The sequence below is a fragment of the Furipterus horrens genome, unplaced genomic scaffold (assembly GCF_987537825.1).
Source record: "Furipterus horrens unplaced genomic scaffold, mFurHor1.1.pri manual_scaffold_7, whole genome shotgun sequence".
Taxonomy (NCBI): Eukaryota; Metazoa; Chordata; class Mammalia; order Chiroptera; family Furipteridae; genus Furipterus; species Furipterus horrens.
This window is the reverse complement of record NW_028327177.1, coordinates 86957054-86979520: the sequence shown is the minus strand read 5'-3', so window position 1 is coordinate 86979520 and position 22467 is coordinate 86957054. Positions and strand designations below refer to the sequence as shown.

The 22467-nt window shown below is 37.4% G+C and overlaps 1 protein-coding gene across 1 annotated transcript in view; it reads right to left on the bottom strand.

Moving 5' to 3' along the window:
* Positions 1–45: 45 nt before the first annotated feature.
* LOC150004748 (cadherin-related family member 3-like) overlaps positions 46–22467 on the bottom strand; it is a 126035-nt gene continuing 103613 nt past the window's right edge. The window contains exons 13-19 of the mRNA XM_090284924.1: positions 15921–16092; positions 14496–14740; positions 13238–13437; positions 12500–12519; positions 12337–12401; positions 5344–5392; positions 46–203 (exon numbers count right to left, since the gene is read on the bottom strand). Coding sequence (XP_090141050.1) covers positions 46–203; positions 5344–5392; positions 12337–12401; positions 12500–12519; positions 13238–13437; positions 14496–14740; positions 15921–16092 — 909 coding nt within the window. The remainder of the gene's footprint in view (positions 204–5343; positions 5393–12336; positions 12402–12499; positions 12520–13237; positions 13438–14495; positions 14741–15920; positions 16093–22467) is intronic.

The following is a 22467-nucleotide window of genomic DNA, read 5'->3' as shown; positions in this document are numbered from 1 at the left end:
AACATACACATACATAAATCAATTATTCAGAAACACCAAAAAATGCTACTCCTGCATGGGAATTCTTAAGGATGTGGACTCCTCAGAAGGATGGGACTCTGGGAGGGAGTACGTGTTTGCCAAGGATGACTCCTGGTGCCTGAGGGGCTTCTTCCACTTTCTTGCACCTGTTCTGCTGTTATATTCATACACATTCCCAGAGACTGTGGAAGGAACACAACATACAGGGAAAGTGAATTACAATGAACTCACAAAGCATTTGTTCATCTCACAAAGTGTTTATTGAGCATTTGTTATATATCCAACATAGCAACAAGTTTCTGGTCTTTTCAAGCTTTACTCTGCTACCAAAAGAAAAACTATAAGCAAAACTTGAAGCAGTATGTGATTTCACATGCATTAAAAATTGCCCCTTTAACACTAGAGAGCTCTTCTGTGGTGAAGGAATGGTTTTTCATCTTGACTGTGGTAGTAGCCATATGAATCTATTTAGGTGATTAAATGTCATAGAATTACTCACACAGACATATTAAAAAATTAGTGCATGCCAAAACTAGTCATATGTACAAAACTGAGTATAGTCTGTAGTCCAATTCATTGACCAATGTCAGTTTTCTGGTTTTGGTGCAGTAGTTATGGAAAATGTTGCATTTGGGGGAAGCTAGGTGATGGGTGCAAAGTACCTGTCTGTACTTTTTTTCAATTTCTTGTGAATCTTCAATTATTTTTAAATCAAACATTTAAAAAAAGAACATGTCAAACTATTTTTTAATTGCTCCTCAAGTGATATGCCTTACACAGTGTCTGAGGTTTAATCCACCAGCCTTTTACAGAATCAATAATGAAATATAGTAATATTCAAGAGAAAAGAAACAGGGTAAGTAGGGCATGATATAGTAGAAAGTCAACAAATTATTGTTTCTTTGGTGTCTAGAACATAATTAATAAATAAAATAATAATAATAACAATAATACAAAATAATAATAACTTACTTCTATAGCATTTACTACATACCAGACTCTGTTTTAATATATCAATTTATTTAATCCACTTGACATCCTTGTGGCATCATACATATTATGAGCCACATCTTAGAGATGAGGAAACTGGGGCACAGAGATATTAAGTAAGTTTCCAATGAGACCTAGATTTGAATCCAGGGTGTCTAGCTACTAACCATCTAGGGGAGGAGCCCATGTCTTCTTTTACTTAGATTAGGCTTTATGACTAAAACAATGCTTATGTATCACATTCTGGGTTGCACAGAATATTAGATAAATGATAGTATGTCTGAACACATACAGCAAAACATTTTTATTTTAAAATATTTCTCTTCTGTAAGTGTCATGTAACACTTCATTGTGCTAAGTTAGGTCTCAAAAAATTCATTAATTAAAAAAGTGCTTCTTTTTTTGCCAGGGACACTGTGCTAGGGAGGACAATGCACTTCCCTAAAAAAACACCTCCTTCCACCAAAATATCTATACCATCACTCAATTAGTGCATGCTGGAACTTGAAGACTAATTGATGAGTGGTCACAAATCAAATATCCAGTTTCAAAAAAAGCCAAATGCATTGGTTGGTCTAAACTCATTGATGTTTAAACATCACAATAATCCCATGTAACAAGCAAAGCCCACAGTATTAAGCTGATTTTCAGCTGGAAAAAAGAAAGACTCAGGTTCACATGGAATGTTAGTGGTTATGTCAACACTCAAACCCAAATCTTCTAATGGACATCCAGGGCTTTACCAATACCTCCAATGACTTTCTATACTTCCCCCTTCTTTAGAGAAGAAATGCATGGAAAAAAAAAGAACTTCTGAAATATCTTATAAAATGGAAGAATGATCTGCTGTACAACTTCAAAGTTAATAAGAGATAAATCTTTAGACCAGGAATTACAAATCCATTGACCTATCTGGCCTATATATGTTGTGGTTGATTAATGATGGCCACAAATTTTTTCACTCTCATTCCTTGTGAAGTGAAATATATGTGTGTCTTTTTTTTTAAGCACTTAGAAATATAATACTTTATTACTGTAGACTATTTTTTAAAATATGTTTCATTGTTTATGCTATTACATTGTCCAAATTTCTTTTCCTTTTGTTCCCCTCCACTCAGTGACCTCCCCTCCCACTAGTTGTCCCCCGCCTCAGTCCATGTCCATTAGTTGTGCATATAGTTCTCTTTTTTTTTCATTAAGAAAATGAGTTTATTTCTTCAAAATAGGCCCCGAGACTTCTTTGTCCAATAGCATAATGGCAGCAATGATTTTATGCCAGTTCTACATGTCTATAAACAAGAATTACTTCACATTGCTGTCAGTTACTACAACTTGCAGTCATAGAAAAGCTCAAAAACAATGAAAAGTAAAATTAAATAACATGGAATCATGTCCCCTTGATATTGCAAAGTTTTTCATTGAAGTGCAATTACTCTAATGATCTTGTAACATGTTGGAGGAAGGAAGGAAGAAAGGAAGGAAGGAAGGAAGGAAGGAAGGAAGGAAGGAAGGAAGGAAGGAAGGAAGGAAGGGAAGGGGAGGGGAGGAGAGGGAGAGAGAGAGGGAGAGAGAGAAGGAGGAGGGAGGAAGGAAAGAAGGAAAGCTGCATATAGTTCTTCTCTACATCTTCCTATCCACTCCACTCCCTCCTACTATGCTTCTTAATTCCTGTACCAACTCCCTCCCTTTATCTCCTTCCCCCTCCCCACTGAGTTCCCCCAAAAATGTTCTTCATACCTATAATTCTTTTCCCACTCTTGTTGTCTACTTAGTCTGCCTTTGTTTCAATTCCCTAGCTTCTGTTGTTGGTTGTTGTAATACAGTTTTCATTTTAATGTTCATAGTTTTGATCCTCCTTCTCCTAAACCAGTCCCTTTAACATTTTTATATAACAGTGGCTTGGACCTGATGAACTCCTTCAGTTTTACTTTGTCCTGGAAGCACTTTCTCTGCCCTTCTATTCTGAATGACAGCTTCACTGAATAGAGTAATCATGGTTGTAGGTTTTTGCTTTTCATTACTTTGAATATTTCTTGCCAGTCCCTTCTTGCCTGCAGTTTCTTTTGAGAAATCAGCTGATAGTCTTATTGGGACCCCTTTGTACGTAATTCTCTTCTTTTCTCTTGCTGCTCTTAAGATTCTCTCTTTATCCTTAATTTTTGACATTTTGATTATAATGTGTTGTGGTGTAGTTCTCCCTGGGTCTAGTTTGTTTGGAACTCTCTGTGCTTCCTGGACCTGTAAGTCTATTTCCTTCCCCAAGTTAGGGAAGTTCTGCTTCATTTTGTTTTCACATAATTTTTCAATTTCTAGTTCTTCTTCTTCACCTTCTGGCAACCCTATGATTCGAATGTTGGCCCACTTATAGCTGTCCAATAAGTTTCTGAGCCTCTCCTCATTTTCCTCTCTTCCCATTTCCTTTTTTGGCACTGGTTGATTGTTTGTTCCTTCCCTATGTTTTGATTTGTTGATTTGATCCCTGCTTTTCTTGCCCTCACCACTACTTTTGTATGTGTTTTTGATCATTTCAGCAGGACTAGCTTTCATTCCTTCCCCATCTTGTTTAAGATCTGCTGTTAGGTCTATAAGCATTTTTATAACCAAAGCTCTGAACTGTGCCTCAGAAAGATTTCCTATCTGCTGCTTCATTAGATTAGATATTTGCTGTCTGGTCAGCTGCATCACTGGGATCTCTGTCATGATTTGTGCCATCCTGAACAGTTTTGTGTTTACCTATGCTTCCTGGCCAGGGCTGTAACACCTCCTAAACTATAGGGGGCAGAGACCTGTGCACGCGTCACAACCAGGAACCCATCTCACCAAACTGTGGCATTTTCAGCAGGGGTGGGGGTCCAAGGTGGATTCCTGCCGTTCACTCTCTGCTGAGAGACCGGCAGCCTCCTCCTCCATCCCCACTCCCTCCAGGCCTCACAGTCCAAGGCAATGGAGGTCTGCCTTCCCCAGCTTTGGAATTGCAAGCTGATGGGTCTAGTCTGCAGGCGGGGGTTCTCCCCAGGCACTTCTCGCCTCCCCCTAAATACAGGTGTCTGTGCTTTCTGCTCTCTTGCCTCCATGACTGCTGCTGCCGCAGACAGCACAGCTTGAAATCTCCTCCCCAGCTTCGCCCCTCTTACTCATCCTAACGAGCACCACTTCTTTATAACTTCATACATTGGACTTCCATTTATTTTCTAGAACTTCTGGTTATTTCTGGTTTGCAGTAATTGTATTCCTTCTTAGTTGTGGAGGGAGTCAGAGCATGTCAGTCTAGGCCTCCATCTTGGCTGGAAGTCTCCTGTGTTTTTTGCTTGAAATATATGAATCTCTTTTTAAATCTCCGTAAAATGATTGGATTAACCAATAGAAAGTGGTGAGTATGACACTGTGCCACCTCCAGGCACAGGCTTCAAGAAACTGGCTACTTCACTTTCCTATCCCTTGGAACTCCATATGCTTGAAAGATGATATGAAGAGGCCCTGAGATTACATGACGAAAAAGTGGGGTGTTCCAGTCAAGGTGCCAGAGTAAATAGCAGCTGCATTCACCAACTCCCAAGATGACATTAAGATTACAATTAAATTATAAACAATCAACTTGGATAACTACCTGAAAACTAGCTGAACAGAAGTCCTATAACTGAGGATACAAAGAAGCCACATCGAGTCTTGTAGGAGGGACAGAGGCCTCAAATTGGCTGGCCCCAAACCCAAGTGTGGCAGTTGATAATCAGAGGAATATTTCAGCTTCAGGGGTCCCAATAAGATGTGAGGGGTCTCAGCCCCATGCTGAGCTATTCAATCTGGAACACCAGTGCCAGGAAAAGGAGCCCACATAACATCTGGCTGTGAAAAAAAGCAGGAATTCTGTCTTTCCAAGGGAGATGAAGGCATCTGGAAATCCAGGCAACCTCTTAAAGAGCTAATACACAAACTCTTGCTCATAGACACTCATACTGGGGTCCAACAGAGGAACAGCAGCCCTGGGAGTAAAGGGGGTTATCAGAGACATGCAGAAAAAAACTGAGTTGTGTGGCTTTGGGGCCAGGGTTGGAGGGATGACTGCCATCGTCACCATGTTGAGCCATCTGCTCTGAGGCCGATGGGCGCCATCTCTCTTCCCACCACAAACACAAAATATTAATCTGCGTTAGCTTGATGAACTACACTAGCTTCACCAAGATGACTTCCTGAGACTCCATCCCACTGCAAATATCTGAAGGACCCAGTGGCTTGCCTTGCTATACCCTGAGACTTTTGCTAAGTGGCCTCAGGCCCAACACTGGCATCCAAATAGTCAAAATGAGCTAATTTAAAAGTTAAGTCACACCATACCTGGGTCAATAGCTTCTCCATCAAATATGGTCTCATACACAACAGCTTCCTTTAAAAAAAACACACAAAATGTTAGCAATAAAGTCAGCTTGATAAAATTAACTGACATATGTTGAGTACTTTGAGCAGGTAACTTCTTATAAATTACCTCATTTTTCTAATGCAGAGGGCTAGTGACATGGGTTCAAAATTTTCTTCCTATTTTTGTCTCTTCCCAGCCCCAGCCCCCACATCTGTCCACTCACCATGTCTTCCCTCAAGTTAGATATTTTTATTGATGTGAAGTCTTTTACCTTGGATGGGAAGTGTTATCAACTGAATTGTGTTCCCTCAGATTTCATATATGGAAGCTCTAACCTGCAGCACATCAAAATGTAACTGTATTTAAAGATAGAGGCCCATCAACCACCACAGCCCAACTGCCAGCTGGCAGAAAAAAGTGCACTTGCGATGCTCAACTTGGGCTGCAGCTGAAAGAAGGTGAAATGAACTAGAGGAGCTTTGGAAAACTTCGGATGCTGGTTGTAGAGAAAAAAAACTGGAGGAGCAGCAGACCAGACCACAGGGTAGATTCAACGTTAGTGCTGTGGGAGAAATCTCATAAGCAGACTACTCATCCCCAAGAGGCATCAGCCAGGTGCAGCACAACAACTGTCAGAAGTGGGCAGAGTGACTCTCAGTCAGCTAATTTAAAGGAAGGACCCATCAAAGAGCAACACAACAAACAAAATCAAAATACTACTAAAGAGTCCAAATAAAAGGCATAAAGGGCATCCCAGGAGCATCAAGTTAAGTAGATCAAGGAGTCTGCACCACCAAATCACACAGATTCCGACCACAGAAGATCACTCCACAAAGACAGAAAATAAAAGCAGATAAATCTAAAAAGCAGAAACAAACAAGACCAGCCACCCAAAATGCGGAGGTAGAATAACACCCCACCAAACACAAACAATACCCCACCAAAAGGAAAGAAGGAATTCTCAGAAGGATGGATCAATAAAATAGAGGCAAGCAAACTATCAGAGAAGAAATTGAAAACAATAGTAATGAGGAAGCTCAATGAAATCAACTCAAAGAAAACTAAAATGAACTACTCCAGGGGAACTACAAAGAACTCAAGAAAAACTACAAAGGACTCCAGAGAAGCTACAAGGAACTTACTGAGAACTACACCAGCAAAAAATAAAAATAAAAAGGACATAGAAACTATCAATAAGAAACAGGAAGAAATGAAGAATACAATTTCTGAACTGAAGAACACAGTGAAAGCAATCAAAAGCAGACTAAATGAAGAGAGGACTGGATCAGTGAGTTAGAGGACAATGTAGATAAAATTCCCAATGGGGGAAAAAAAAAACAGACTGAAAAATAATGAGAGGGTTTAAGAGAACTCCAAGGCAACATAAAATGAAACAATATCTATATGATAGGGATACAAGAAGAAGAAGAGGAGGAGCATGGATTAGAAAACCTGATTGAAAAAGTATTAACAGAAAATATTCCTAACTTGATGAAAAAAAATCTCCCAAGTACAGGAAGCACAGAGGGTCACAATGAAGATGAACCCAAAAAGGCACACTCTAAGGCACATGATAATTAAAATGGCAACATTCAAAGACAAAGAGAGAATCCTAAAAGCAGCAAGAAAGAAACAGTACATAACATACAAGGGAGCTCCGATAAGACTATCAACTAATTTCTCAACAGAAATACTGCTAGCCAGAGGGAATGGCAAAAAATATTTCAAGCAATGAAAAACAAAGGCTTATTACCAGGACTACTCTACCCAGCAAGGTTCTCTTTCAAAATAGAAGGTGAAATAAGGAGTTTCCCAGACAAAGGAAGACTAAAAGAATACATCTTCACCAGACCAGCATTGCAAAAGATGCTAAACGGAATGCTTTAGGAAAAAGAAGAAAAAGAGAGAGGGAGAGGAACACAGGTACAAAAGGAAATAAATAAATACCTGTCAATAACAACATTAAATGTAAATGGATTAAATGATCCAATCAAAATACCTAGGGTAGTAGGATGGATACAAAAGCATGACTCACATATATGCTCTCTACAAGAGACCCACCTCAAAACAAAAGATTTACACAGACTAAAAGTGAAGGGATGGAAAAAATATTCCAAGCAAATGGACATGAAAAAAAGCTGGGGTAGCAATACTTATATGAGACAAAACAGATTTCACAGCAAAGGCCATAAAAAGAGACAAGAGGGACATTTCATAATACTTAAGGGAAAAAGCCATCAACAAGATATAACTCTGGGAAAAATATATGCACCCAACATAGGAGCACCCAAATATATAAGGAAAATCTTGGAAGACTACAAGAAGGATATCAACAACAACACACTCATAGTAGGGGACTTTAACACCCATTGTGAAAATGGACAGATCTTCGAAGCAAAGAAATACCAAGGATACTGAGGCATTGAACAGCACTCGAGAGCAAATGGACTTAGTTGATATATATAGGACTTTTCACCCCAAAGAAGCAAAATATAAATTCTTTTCAGGTGCACATGAAACATTATCAAAGATGGACCACATGCTAGGACACAAAACAAGCCTCAACAAATTCAAGAAAATTAAAATTATATCAAGCATCTTCTCAGATCACAACGCCTTGAAACTAGAAATCAACCTCAAGGAAAAAAAACTCATAGACATTCAAACTCATTGAGAATGAATAACATGATATTAAATAATGAATGGGTTAACAATCACATCAAGAAAGAAATAAAAAAGTTTCAGGAAACAAATGATAATAAACGCACAAAAACCCAAAACCTATGTGACACAGCAAAAGCAGTCCTGAGAGGAATGCTCATATCAATACAGGTCTACCTGAAAAGGATAGAAGAATCTCAAATAAAAATCTAATCCTACAGCTACAAGAACTAGAACAACAACAAACAAAGCCCAGAGCGAGTAGAAGGAAGGAAATCGTCAAGATCAGAGCAGAATTAAATGACATAGAGACTAAACAAACAATGAAAAAGATCAACAAAACTAGAAACTGGTTTGTTAAAAATAAAAACAAAATCGACAAGCCTTTAGCCATGTTGATCAAGAAAAAAGAGAGAGAACCCACATAAACAAAATCAGAAACGAAAGAGAAGAAATCATGACCAATATCACAGAAATACAAAGGATTGTAAGAAGTTACTACAAACAACTGTATGGCAAGAAACTTGAAAACCTAGATGAAATGGACAAATTTCTAGAGACATATAATCTTCCAAAACTGAATCAAGAAGAAGCAGAAAGCCTGAACAGACTGATAACAACTAGTGATATTGAAGCAATAATCAAAAACTCCCGGCACACAAAAGCCCTGGACTGGATGGCTTCAGAGGCAAACTTTACAAAACACTGAGGGAATAATAAACACCTACATTTCTCAAATTATTCCAAAAAATAAAGAATAGGAAAGACTCCCAAACTCTTTCTATGAAGCCAGTATTACTTTAATTGCAAAACAAGGTCAAGACACAACAAAAAAAGAAAACTACAGGCCAATATCACTGATGAATAGATGCTAAAATCCTCAACAAAATATTGGCAAACTGGATCCAGCAACACATTGAAAAGATCATACACCACGATCAAGTGGGATTCATTCCAGGGATGCAAGAATAGTTTAATATTTGCAAATCAAAAAACATAATACACCGCATAAACAAAATGAAAAAATAAACCCACATAATCATATCAATAGATGCTGAAAAAGCATTTGATAAAGTATAACACCCATAAATGATGAAAACACTCAGCAAATGGAAATAGAGAAAGCAGACCTCAACATAATAAAGGCCATATAGAAGAACCCTGAAGCCAACATCATACTCAATGGACAAAAACTGAAAGCATTCCCACGAAGATCCGGAACAGGACAAGGATGTCCATTTTCTCCACTCCTATTCAACATAGTCTTGGAAGTTCTAGCCACAGCAATCAGACAAGAATAAATAAATAAAAGGCATTCAAATTGGAAAAGAGGAAGTAAAACAGTCATTATTTACAGATGACATTATAGTGTACATAGAATACCCTGTGGACTCCATGAAAAAAATACTCGACCTAATAAGTTGGCAAAATAGGAGGGTACAAAGTCAATATTTAGAAATCATAGGCATTTCTGTACACCAACAATAAAATACCAGAAATAGAAACTAGAAAAAATAAAAACCTTTTAATAGAGCAACAAGAAAAATAAAGTACCTAGGAATAAACTTAACCAAAGAGAAGAAAGACCTGTACTTGGAAAACTACATAACACTGAAGAAATAAATTAAGGAAGATACAAATAAATAGCAGCATATACCATGTTCATGGATGGGCAGAATCAACATCATTAAAATGTCCATACTACCAAAAGCAATTTATAGATTCAATGTAATCCCTATTAAAATACCAATGACATATTTCACAGACCTAGAACAAATACTTCAAAACTTTATATGGAACTAAAAAAGACCCTTAATAGCCACAACAATCTTGAGGAAAATAAACATAGTAGGAGAAATCACAATACCTGACACCAAACTATACTACAAAGCTACTGTAATCAAACAGTCTGGTACTGGCATAAGAACAGACATATAGTTCAATGGAATAGAAAAGAGAGCCTAGAAATAAACACAGGTCTATATGGTCAACCAATATTAAACAAAGGGGGAAGGAACATAAAATGGAGTGAGAAGAGCCTCTTCAACAAATGGTGCTGGGAGAACTGAACAGGAACATGCAAAAGAATGAAACTATACCACCAACTTAAAGCATACACCAGAATTAACTCAAGTTGGATCAAAGACTTAAATGTAAGCCATGACACCATAAAAGTCCTAAAGGAAAACATAGGCAGAAAAATTTCAGTTATCCCACATAGCAATATTTTCACTGATATATCTCTTAAGACAAGGGAAATAAAGGAAAAAATAAACAAATGGGACTACATCAAACTAAAAAGTTTTTGCTCAGCACAAAAAAAAAAAAAAGATCATCAGCAAGATGAAAAGGGAACTAACCATATGAGAAAACATATTTGTCAATGAAACCTCAGACAAAGGATTGATTTTCAAAACATATAAAGAACTTACACACGTCAACACCAAGAAGATAGACAGCCCAATTAAAAAATGGGCAAAGGACCTGAATAAACACTTTTCCAAGGAGGATTTACAAAGAGTCTGTAGGCATATGAAAGAATGCTCAATATCACTAGCCATCAGAGAGGTACAAATAAAAACCACAATGAGCTACCACCTCACACCAGGCAGAATGGCCATCATCAACAATTCAACAAACAACAAGTGCTGGTGAGGATGTAGAGAAATGGGAACCTTAGTACAGTGTTGGTAGGAATGCAGACTGGTGCAGCCAGTATGGAAAACAATATGGAATTTCCTCGAAAAAACTAAAAATGGAACTGCCTTTTGAACCAGCAATTCCAATGCTAGGATAATACCTGAAGAATCCTGAAACCCCAAATCAAAAGAACTTACACACCCCTATGTCCATAGCAGTGTTCTTTAAAATAGCCAAGTGCTGGAAACAGCCTAAGTGCCCATCTGTAGATGAGTGGATTAAAAAACTGTGGTACATTTACACAATGGAATACTATTCAGCAGAAAGAAAGAAGAAACTCCTGCCATTTGTGATAACATAGATGGAACTAGAGAGAATTACGTTGAGCGAAATAAGCTAGGCAATGAATATAAAATACCATATGTTGTCAGCTAATACAGGAGACTAATGAACAATACAAACAAATGAACCAAACTGAACCAGAGGCATGTAAACAAGGAACAGAGTAACAGCTATCAGATGGGAGGAGGGGAGGGAACGAAGGGGGGTAAGTAGGGGAAGGGTTTAGTTAAGGAATTAGTATAAATAACCCATGGACATACACATATGAGGTGGGGATTGACTGTAGGGAATGGGTGGGCATGCTTGGGGGGAGGAGGAATGGGGGAAAAATTGGGACAACTGTAATAGAAAAACAATTTAAAAATACATTTAAAAAAGAAAAAAATAAAGATAGGGCCTTTTAATAGGTGATTAAGGTAGAATGAGGTCATATGGTTTGGTCTTAATCTAATATTACTGGTGTCGCTATAAAAACGAGATGAGAAATGTTCATGTGAGGACATAGAGAGAAGGCAGCCATATGCAAGCCAAAGAGAGGGACCTCAGGAGACTCCAAACTTGCCAGCACTTTCTGAGACTTCTAACCTCTAGAACATGGAGAAAATAAATATCTGTTGTGTAAGCCACCTGGTCTGTGCACACAAATACATGTGATATTGGTTGGCATCAGCTTCAGAAAGGAAAAGGCAGTTGAAGGGAGCATCGAAAGAGAACCAGCTTGTGAAACAATGTCATGATCAGTCAGGACTCAGATGGAGCTATCCATTGTTAATGGAGCAGCAGGTAGAGAGTAAAAAGGGGAGATGGAGACTAAAATCACCTTTTCTTTGTTCTCCACATTTATATTTCCTGGAACAGCTATAACCTTGTACAGTTGTTCAAATGGATCCTTTAGTGAATATCAGTCAATTCAAGATTTCTCTTCTCTAAGATGTAGATTTTACCATCTGCTAAGAAACTCCAGGGTTGGAGAATTTATTCAGCTTTTCATATATATAATCTATTTTCAAATCTAGATCTTATTTTTAAGAAATGGTAAATAATGCTGTATTTTCATTTGTCTAGTGTTGTTTTTGTTGAATACACATACAATATTTGCAGCAAATTTTGACCAAAGCCAGATTCTAAGACTGGATCTGAAATCTCAGTTTTGTAATACACAGAAATTCAACAGAAGCAGACAAATTGAAATCATTTTATTTCCTTTCTATGATGCTTGGGTAAATTTACCATACATCTATGTGGAAGAACTTTTTATTGAACAATAATTATAGAGAAAATGTACTCCTCTTTCTTCTACTATAGAAGGAAAATAAAAATTTACTTACTGTTAATACCTCTAGTTTTTTATTTCTGTTTTCCGTGACAATCTTTTCCATTTGATTTCTATCTCCTGTTCAATAAATAAATAAATAAATAAACAAACAAACAAATGGCAGGTATCTGATAAGTGGCTTTTTAAAATTACAGAATTCATAATAATCATCTTACCTCCAATATAATTGATTACGCTGTATGAAAATAAAATTTGACAAAATATCAGCTTCAGTATACTACCACATAGCAAAAAATAAACCTCAATTTTTGAAGCTCATGACTATGATCACATCTCTCTCATTCCCATCTTTTAAAAAATGTGTTGTATGACAAATAATAAACTGATCTCATTAACCATCATCACCTCCCATCACTGAATCATAATTACCTCTGCTTAGTTAATACAAATTTATTATCAACTCTGTTTTTGAGGCCATGATTTTCTGTCCCTTAAAGAACTAGTTTTGGGTGGATGAAAGCATTTGCACTTGCATTTTCTCTCCATTTCTTTGGCCTCTGCCCAGCTTTCACATAAATTCAAAACAAGTGTGGAGAGGGCACCTGGATTTATCACATATCTCTCAGCTAGTCCCCAGTGGTTGTCAAACACCCACCCATGAACTACTTGACTCAAAATAATATGGGGAGTTGTTTGGCTTGTTTGCTCACCAATTGATCTATATTCTCACAGAAAACCTGTTTCAGATGTTCTAAGGTAGAATCCAAGGATATGTTTTTGCTGGTTTTTAAAGATAGAGCAGTTTGGAGCCAAGGTGAAAGGGACCATCCCCAGTACTTTCTTCTGTGTCCCTCAAAGGCACTTAGGCAGAACCCCTGAGGGTAAAATCACCAAACCTCAACTGATTTCAACTCTTTATAAACATCAGATGCTTAGAAAGAAAAATCACATACTTGGGTTTGGGCTTGGAGACCTCCTTGGCCATTTTCTGACAGCACTCCATAGTTTTTCCGTATCTCCAAAGCAGAAAACATACCCAGGAAAACAACCCAGCAAAGAAAACAGCCATCAGAGTGAAGATGAAAGGAATGTACCAGTCACTGGATGTGTAGGTGTTGATAGCTGTGTGCACAATGGTCAGGCCTTTTCTTTGCTGAGAAGTATTATTTCAAAGGAAACAGAGCATTAGTTTATGTTTTCAGAGAGTATCTGTTTTCAAATGGTAACATCAGTATAGAGCTGTGGTCCTATACAGACAAAAGGGTATTAACTTCGATATATGAATTTTTGTATATAACACAGGCAATACTGAGGAACACTCAGGACTAGAGAAGGCACTAATTTAAGGATCTGAAAACTTGAACTGCATGCAATGATTGTGAACTTGAGCAAAAACATTTCTCCTCTTGACTTCAGTTTTCTCACCTATAAAATCAAGAGGTTGAACTAGATGATATCTAGGGTTTTTTAGGCTTGTATGCCTCTATTATCTACTCTACACTGGATAAACCCTTTAGTGCAGCTTAGGAAAGCAGTGTGTTCTTGAAAATCAAATAGTCTGGTGGAAAGATTTATCATCCATGTTGTAAAAAAATGACTCTCTTTCAAAGCATAAAAAACACTAAAATACACTACAGTCTACTGAACATACTTTACACTTGGGTGACTCAAAGGCCATTCTGGAGTCCTGTAGAGGCTTTGCTTATCTATTTTTGAAATAATAAAATACTAAAGAATCTGCTAAACTTCATAGGACTGGATAAACATTAGATGAAATGATGAATATAAGCTATGTAGTACAGTGCCTGCCACATGGCAGGTACACATTACTATAAATAACATGACCACAGGAAAACAATATTTACACATGCGCATTTGTGGAGATTTTTAACTGTTATATTTCATTGACTAGTGGGCCTTTCTTGTGGGCAGGACTTTCAGACCATTCAGACGTAATTAGCTCATCAGGGGTCCACTATTCTCCACCTGCAATCATCATAAATTCTCTCTCACCCATGGTTTACATTCACAGTTTATACTCACAGATGAACACTCTAAAATGTGGCCTGGTGGGTGGGTGGGTAGTGAGCAAGTGAGCATGCAGGGTAAGGTGATGCCCTAAGAAGCCTTTTAGCTTTTCTAGATAAAACTCAAATTTACAAGAGACTATTTCCCACACAGAGACCCAAATTAAATTCCATAACTCTTTACTTCAGAACTGATGGTTGGAGGAGGTGGCACATTGGCCCTGGTCACATAAATATCTATAATAGCAGTGCCTGTCTTGGGCTTGGTGGCTTTGCCATATTTCAGGTTGTCATCAGTTATGTGCACCACGAGATGGTACCGCCGCTGCAATTCAGCTCCAGATTCAAAGTTAAAAGGATTCTTCACAATTAATTTTGGAGTATTTGAACCTCGAGTTGGGTCAAATCCAAAATGATGATTCTCATTTCCTTTAAAGGGGATAATTTTAAAGTTATAACTATTTTGAGATATATTAAAAGGTCTTATCAAGCTGCCATACATAGTTTTTTGAAACACAATACATGCAAATAAATAAAATTTCTATTATTTTTTGAATTCTTACATCTATACAAGGCTCATAATAAATTGAAATCAAGTAAGTAATAAATTCAGTTAATTAGAAAAAGAATTGTTTAAAGATTAAGATCATGAGTCCCCATATAAGGTCAGCAAACATCAGGCTATTATCACATTATTCTATCTTAATTTATTCCTCTTCCTTTAACTCCCACTCTGAGAAATTTTATTTCCACCTTCAGCTTAGTATAGATCAATATCATATGGGCCACAAATATCTATTTAACTCCTACTAAGTTTCAAGTCCAGTCTCAATGGTCTTGGAGACACTGTTGTAAACAACATGTACATAGTCCCCCTATCATCTAGTGAGAGAAACAGACATTTAATTCGTCCTTATAATTTAAGTAAAGTGTTTACTGGCATTCACACTCCCATTCTTTCAGATACATGACAGCAGATCTGACATCCATACTTTAGGTATATTTCTCCTCATTATACTGTCTCATGATATGCAGTAATTTTCCTTAATAGAACTTTTCATACTTTGTAATTTAATAATTGTTGATGTTACTACTAGTTTAATGAACAGTAAGTTCCATGAATGTAAGATCTGTATTGTCTTGTACACTACTGTGTACTCATCTTTTAGTGAAAATTTGGTCTCCAATAAGTTTATTTCATATGTCACAAGATAATGAGCAAAGTTGATATGGATCTTTGTGTCTCCAACAACAATACAATTGAAAACATCTATGTTCAAGAATCTGCATTGCCATTATATGGAAAGGAGGCTGCTGTTTTCAGCCAGCAATAAGGACAGCAGACTTAATTTATTGGAACTTAACCTTCAGTGTTTCCCATGAGGGTCCAAAGTCTCTTCATTGTCAAGTATCACTGAAATCACTGATAGTTCCACAAGAGGAATTAGATTGGGTATGTGGAAGTGAAACGTGTTCCTTAAGGAAACTTAATGCCATAAGTATGAAAGCTTAATCTTCATAAAGTTATTTCTAAACTTGTATCATTTCAGAGGGTATAACTAATGTCAATTTAACACATGCTCATGATTAAAATAATAAAATTATCTACCAGAAACTATCTCAAAGTGCATTTCAAAATCCTGTGAATCTTTGTCGTGGCAGTTTAGTTTGAAACCATTGACGTTTGTCCCAGCAACAACATTGTCGAAAATGACTGCCTTATATAGAGAGGGTGTGCAGACAGGTGCTTCATCATTCTCATCTTCGATGTCTACAGTGACCTGTCAGCAATGAGGGAGAAAGAAACATTATATCCATGTCTTGTGACTATACACAAAATCAGAAATAAGCATCTGGGTAGAGACAGATCATTTACAATTATTAAATTAAAAATCTGGAATTTTGAGTTTGAAGAAATTCCTGCAGATTTGAGTTCTGGCTGTCAATTAATTGTTCAGGTGGCTTATTATTCCTGGGTTAACTGTGACATTTGGTGTGGCCATTAGGGAGAGCTTCTGGTTCATTAGAATAACCTGTGGAAATAAAACTCACAAATTACAGAAATGATGAGAAAAGGAAAGCTAGGAATGATGCTTCAAAAAAATTTAACACCTTGAGCCTTTTAAATATCTCTGCTTGCCATGGCCAAGTGGCTCAGTTGGTTAGAGCATCATCTCATACAACCAAAGGTTGTGGGTTTGATCCCTAGTCAGGGCATGTATGGGAGGCAACCGATTGATGTTTTTCTCTCACATCCATCTCTCTCTCTCCCTTCCTTTTCCTCTAAAATTAATAAACATATCCTTGTGTGAGATTTTTTTATTTAAATATCTGTGATTAATGGCAAGTATAGCTGGAGTTTGCTTCCTCTTTCATAATTTAGAATCCTCCTTCTGCACGATATACTTTTCAATCAAGCACAATATATTTTTTGGTAAAATACAATTACTTCAAAGTATGCTCTGACCTTAATCAGGGGTGTTATCAACATTTTCTTAACTGTGATTTACATGGAAAAAGATCAAAATATCAAGTATTTTTAAATGTAAATAATCAAATGCCAGTCAGCTTAGAAAGATTATCTACCCACCTATTATATGAGTAATAACTTTCTCAACAACATTTACAGATGAATCACTGGTGTGCCCATATTTGCAAGTATTATCTTTTTTAAATGTTTTCTGTAATGTTTTAACAACATAGCTAAATTCTTGGGGAATAATCTATTATTCAATGCTATTTCTATATATCAAATATTGCTATGTGATCTATTCAATATGTAAGGTGTTTCCATATGATTTTAGGGAGACTGGTGTGATAGAATGAAAATAGCACAAGGCTTGAAATCAGAAACATTTATTAAAAATCTGGCCCTTCACCTTCCAGATCCTTTATTTAACCTTGTTTTTCTCATCTATAAAAAATAAAATCTCAATTTTTCCCTTGAATGTGAGGATAAATTCATTCATTTCTGAAAATTTACTTAACACTTACTATGTGTTAAACACTGACCTAGACACAGGAGATCATCTGGTAAACCAAACAAAAAGCCTGTCCTGCTACAATTTATATTCTAAAGGAGGAGGCAAAGCAATAAACAAATTAACAAATAAATACATTAAGCAATGCCATATGGAAATTGACACTCTGAAGGTTAAGGAGATAGAGAATAGCAATGGAACTGTTTTAATAGAGTGTTCAGAGAAGGCCTTTCTTTTCTGACTCACTCTCCTATTTCCTTCCTCCCCATATTCAATATATGCCCTGAAGCAAGTATATATCCTCACAGAACATGTAGTATTTGGTCATGTGGTTTTAATTTGAATCAATGATATTGTGTTAATTATTACTTTTTTCACAAAGCACCATATTTTCTTGCTTTTTCCATGTTTCTGCTTGGAGAACTGGTTTTCTAATTCTTTTTTATTCTTATTATCCCATCGTATGCATCTACCTTATTTAACTAATTCATTTTCCTAATGATAAACACGTGGGTTTCTTTAAAATTCCACCATCAGCCCTGGCTGGTATGGTTCAGTGAGTTGAGCTCCAGCCTGCAAACCAGAAAATTTCCAGTTTGACCCCTTGTCAGGACACACACCTGCATTGTGGGCCAGATGCCCAGTTTGGGACATATGAGAGGCAACCATTGAATGTTTTTCTCACACAACAATGTTTCTCTCCCTCCCTTCCCTTCTATTTAAAAATAAATAAATAAAATCTTTTTAAAATTCCACCACCACATACAACAGAAGAGACCTCATGAGCAGATTTCCGTTGCACATAAATGTGATTAAAGGGAGAATAGTCATGTGACTATCTGGATGGCAAACATTACAGCCTGGGGCAAATGCTCTGAGATGCAGACATTCTTGGTGTGTTGAAACAACAGTAGGAAGTTCATGTGACTGGATTGAAGTAGTAGGGAGAGAGCTAGAAACTGAAGACAAAGACACAGCCAGAGCTGTGCAGAACTTAGAAATAACATTGAAGCTTATGTTAAGTGTGATGAGAAGCCACTGGAGAGCTTTGAGGAAGAGGATGACTTGTCTTTTTAAGGGTTAACTCCAGTTACTGTGTGAAGAGTAGATTGTAAAGGGCACAAGTGGAAGTGGAGATTCTAGTTAGGAGGCTGCTGCACTAGCCCGGGTCCAGGATGATGGTGGCACAACCAGGGTGCTAGCTGTGGCTGGGTGAGCATGGAAGGATTGAGGATATATTTTGAACATAGAGACATTTTATTTGACTTTTCTGATGGATTTGAGAGATGATTTAGGGTGTGTGATAGTAAGGACCCAGAATTAATCCTTCTATGATACTTCATTAGGGCAGGGTAAACTTTGAAAATTTACTTAACATCTAAGTCTTGGAAGTAAAAACTTTTCTATCTGTAAAAAGGAGTATTAATAACTACTTCATGGGATGAGATTGAAGACTAAATGAGATATAGTAATTGGCCTTTTGGGGGTTCTCAATAAAAGCTGGATGATATTGATGGTGTTGATAACAACTATGATGATAATGGACTTCTAAACTTTGGAGTCTAAAGTCCTATCTCCCTTTTCTGAACTTAAAAGCCATATTAATCTGGTCATTACAATGTAACAGGAATGACAGCTCTCCCTAAGATGCAGAGGCAAACAAACAAAGGAGCCTGTCAAGATGAGGAGACAGAGAAGTATGGTCCAAAAGACAGTTCCAGTGGGAGAACTAAGTGATTAGGAGATAGCCAACCTAACAAATGAGGAGATAGCCAACCTAACAGATGAAGAGTTCAAATACTGGTGATAAAGATGCTCACAGGCTTGAAAGATATGCTTAAGTATGGCAAATGCACAAGAGAAGAAGTGAAGGCTATGTTACATGAAACAAAGGAAAATCCACACAAAACCAATGGTGAAGGGAAGAAAACCGGGATTCAAATCAATGTTTTGGAACATAAGGAAGAAAAAAATAATCAACCAGTACAGAATGAGGAAACAAGAATTGAAATAAATTACCAGAGGCTTAAGAACCTCTGGGAACTCTTTAAACATGCCAACATCCGACCATAGACATGTCAGAAGAAGAAGAGGAAGAGCAAGAAATTGAATACTTATGTGAGAAAATAATGAAGGAAAACTCTCCAAATTTGGTGAAGGAAATAGACATACAATTTCAGAAAGCACAGAGAGTCCCAAAAAAACGAGACCTAAAAAGGACCACACCAAGACACATCATAATTAAAATGCCAAAGGTTAAAGATAAAGAGAGAATTCTCAAGCAGAAAGAGACAAGCAGAGAGTTTCCTACAAGTGGGGTGCCTATAAGACTCTCAGCTGAGTTCTCAAAAGGAACTTTGCAGGCAAGAAAGGACTGGCGGAGATCCAAGATGGCAGAGGAGTAAATGGAACATACACTAACCTCCTGCCAAAGCAAATCTGGAATTATAACTTAATTGTGAAGAAATGATCTGAAATAATCAACTCAACACTAGCTAAAAAGAAGTCTTAAAACAACGGAGATACAGAAAAGGCTGCTTCATCACAACATGACTGGTAGGAAGTTCAGAAATACGAAAGGGCTGGCTGGGCTCATGGGTGGCAGCTGAAGGGACTGAGAAACAGCTCAGCAGGCAAGGGTTCCCCCTGAGAAGAGTAGGGTCTAAACCCCCAGAAGGGCTTCCCAGCCTACAGAAAGAGAGTGAAAAGTAAAATAGAATCCAGCTGTGAAAAGCGCAAAGCCATAGGTTTTTTTGCTGGCCTGAAAGAAACAGCTGGAGACAAAGAGCTCCTAAATGCATTATGTATAAAAATATTTTGGGACCCACTTACCCTGGGCTCAAGCAGAGGAAGCCAGAGAGAACTAGAGATGCTTGGTGAGAATTTGGGGTGGTGGCTTTGAGGAGAAAGCTGAGGGAGCAGCCAACTGGGTCCCAGTGCTGACTCATTCCTCATACAGCAGGCAAACCATTCCCCTCCAAGTGGCATAAGCCTGAGGGGAAGCAAAAGCCCCTCCTGCAGGTATTAATCTGCCCCATCCTCAGTGCTTAAGTCTGATGGCTGATCACAGATTGAATAGATTAACAACTAAAAGAGACAGACAAAGGCAGTAGGTTTCTGGTGGTTTCCGACAGGCTGCTTAGGCAAAGACTGGTACACGATCTGATGCTACCAGGAGCAGATCCAAGAATTGCGGATCAATCTAAGAAGCAACAGGAAACAAGAAGAGTCACAAAAATGGAAGATGGGGAAACAACCCACCATTGAAAGGAAAGGAGGGATATCCAGCAAGAGTGCTAAATGAAATAGAGGAAATCAAACTATCAGACCTGGAATTCAAAACATAGATTAGAGGGAAGCTCAATGAGCTCAGCGAGCTCAAAGAAAACTACAAAGAATTCCAAGGAAACTACAAGGAACTCCAGGGAAACTACAAGGAACTCCAGGGAAACTACAAAGAACTTACTGAAAATTACATCAGCATGAAAAAGAACATAGAAGCTATCAATAAAAGCCAGGAGGAAATGAAGAATACAATTTCTGAATTGAAGAACACCCTAGAAGGACTTAAAAGCAGGCTAGAGGAAGCAGAAAATCGAATCAGTGAGCTGGAGGACAATGTAGAAAAAACTCCCAGACAGTGCCACAAAACAAAAGGACTGAACAAATGAAGAGGTTTTAAGAGAGCTGAAGGACAACATGAAACATAACAATATTCGTATCATAGGACTACCAGAAGAAGAAAAAGAGGAGCATGGTATAGAAAACCTGTTTGAAAAACTGACAGAAAACTTCCATTACTTGATGACAGAAAAAGTCATGCAAGTCCAGGAAGCACAGAGGCCCCAATGAAGTCAAACCCCAAGAGGCCCACTTCAAGGCACATCATAATTAAAATGGAAACATTGAAATACAAAGAGAGAATCCTAAAAGCAGCAACAGAGAAACAGCTAATAACATACAAGGGAGCTCCAATAAGGCTATCATCAGATTTCTCAACAGAAACACTACAAGCCAGAAGGGAATGGCAAAAAATATTCCAAGCAATGAAAAACAAAGGCCCACAACCAAGAATCCTCTACCGATCAAAGTTCTCATTCAAAATGGAAGGTGAAATAAGGAGATCCCCAGACAAAAGAAGGCTAAAAGAATACATCTCCACCAAACCAGCATTGCAAAAGATGCTAAGTGGTCTGCTTTAAGGAGATGAAGAAACAGAGAGAGACAGAGAGGAACACAAGTACAAAGGAAAAAAAATGACAATGAATAAGTACCTATCAATAATAACCTTAAATGTAAATGGATTAAATGCACCAATCAAAATACATAGGGTAACTGAATGAATTAGAAAGCATGAGCCACATATGCTGTCTACAAGAGACCAAACTTTGAACAAAAGATCTACACAGACTGAAAGTGAAGGGATGGAAAAAAATATTCAAGCAACTGGACATGGAAAAAAACCCTGGGTAGCAATACTTGCAGGAGACAAAACAGATTTCACAGCAAAGGCCATAAAAAGAGAAAAAAGGGACATTTCATAATACTTAAGGGAAAAAGCCATCAACAAGATATAACTCTTGAAAACATATATGCAACCAACATGGGAGCAAGCAAATATATAAGAAGAATTTTGAAAGACTTCAGGAAGCATATAGACAGCAACACACTCATAGTAGGGGAATTTAACACCTCATTGTCAGAAATGAACAGATCTTCAAAGCAAAGAAACACCAAGGATATTAAGGCATTGAACAACATTCTAGATCAAATGGACTTAGTTGATATATATAGAACTTTTCACTCCAAAGAAGCAAAATATGCATTCTTTTCAAGTGCACATGGAACATTATCAAAGCTGGACCAAATGATAGGACACAAAACAAGCCTCAACAAATTCAAGAAATTTGAAATTATATCAAGCATCTTCTCAGATCACAATGCCTTGAAACTGGAAATCAACCTCAAGGAAGAAACTCAAAGACACTCAAACTCATGGAGAGTAAATAACATGCTATTAAATAATGAATGGGTTAACAATGACAACAAGGAAGAAATCAAAAAGTTTCTGGAAACAAATGATAATGAACACACAACCACCCAAAACCTATGGGATACAGCGAAAGCAGTTCTGAGAAGAAAGTTCATAGCAATACAGACCTACCTAAAAAGAAT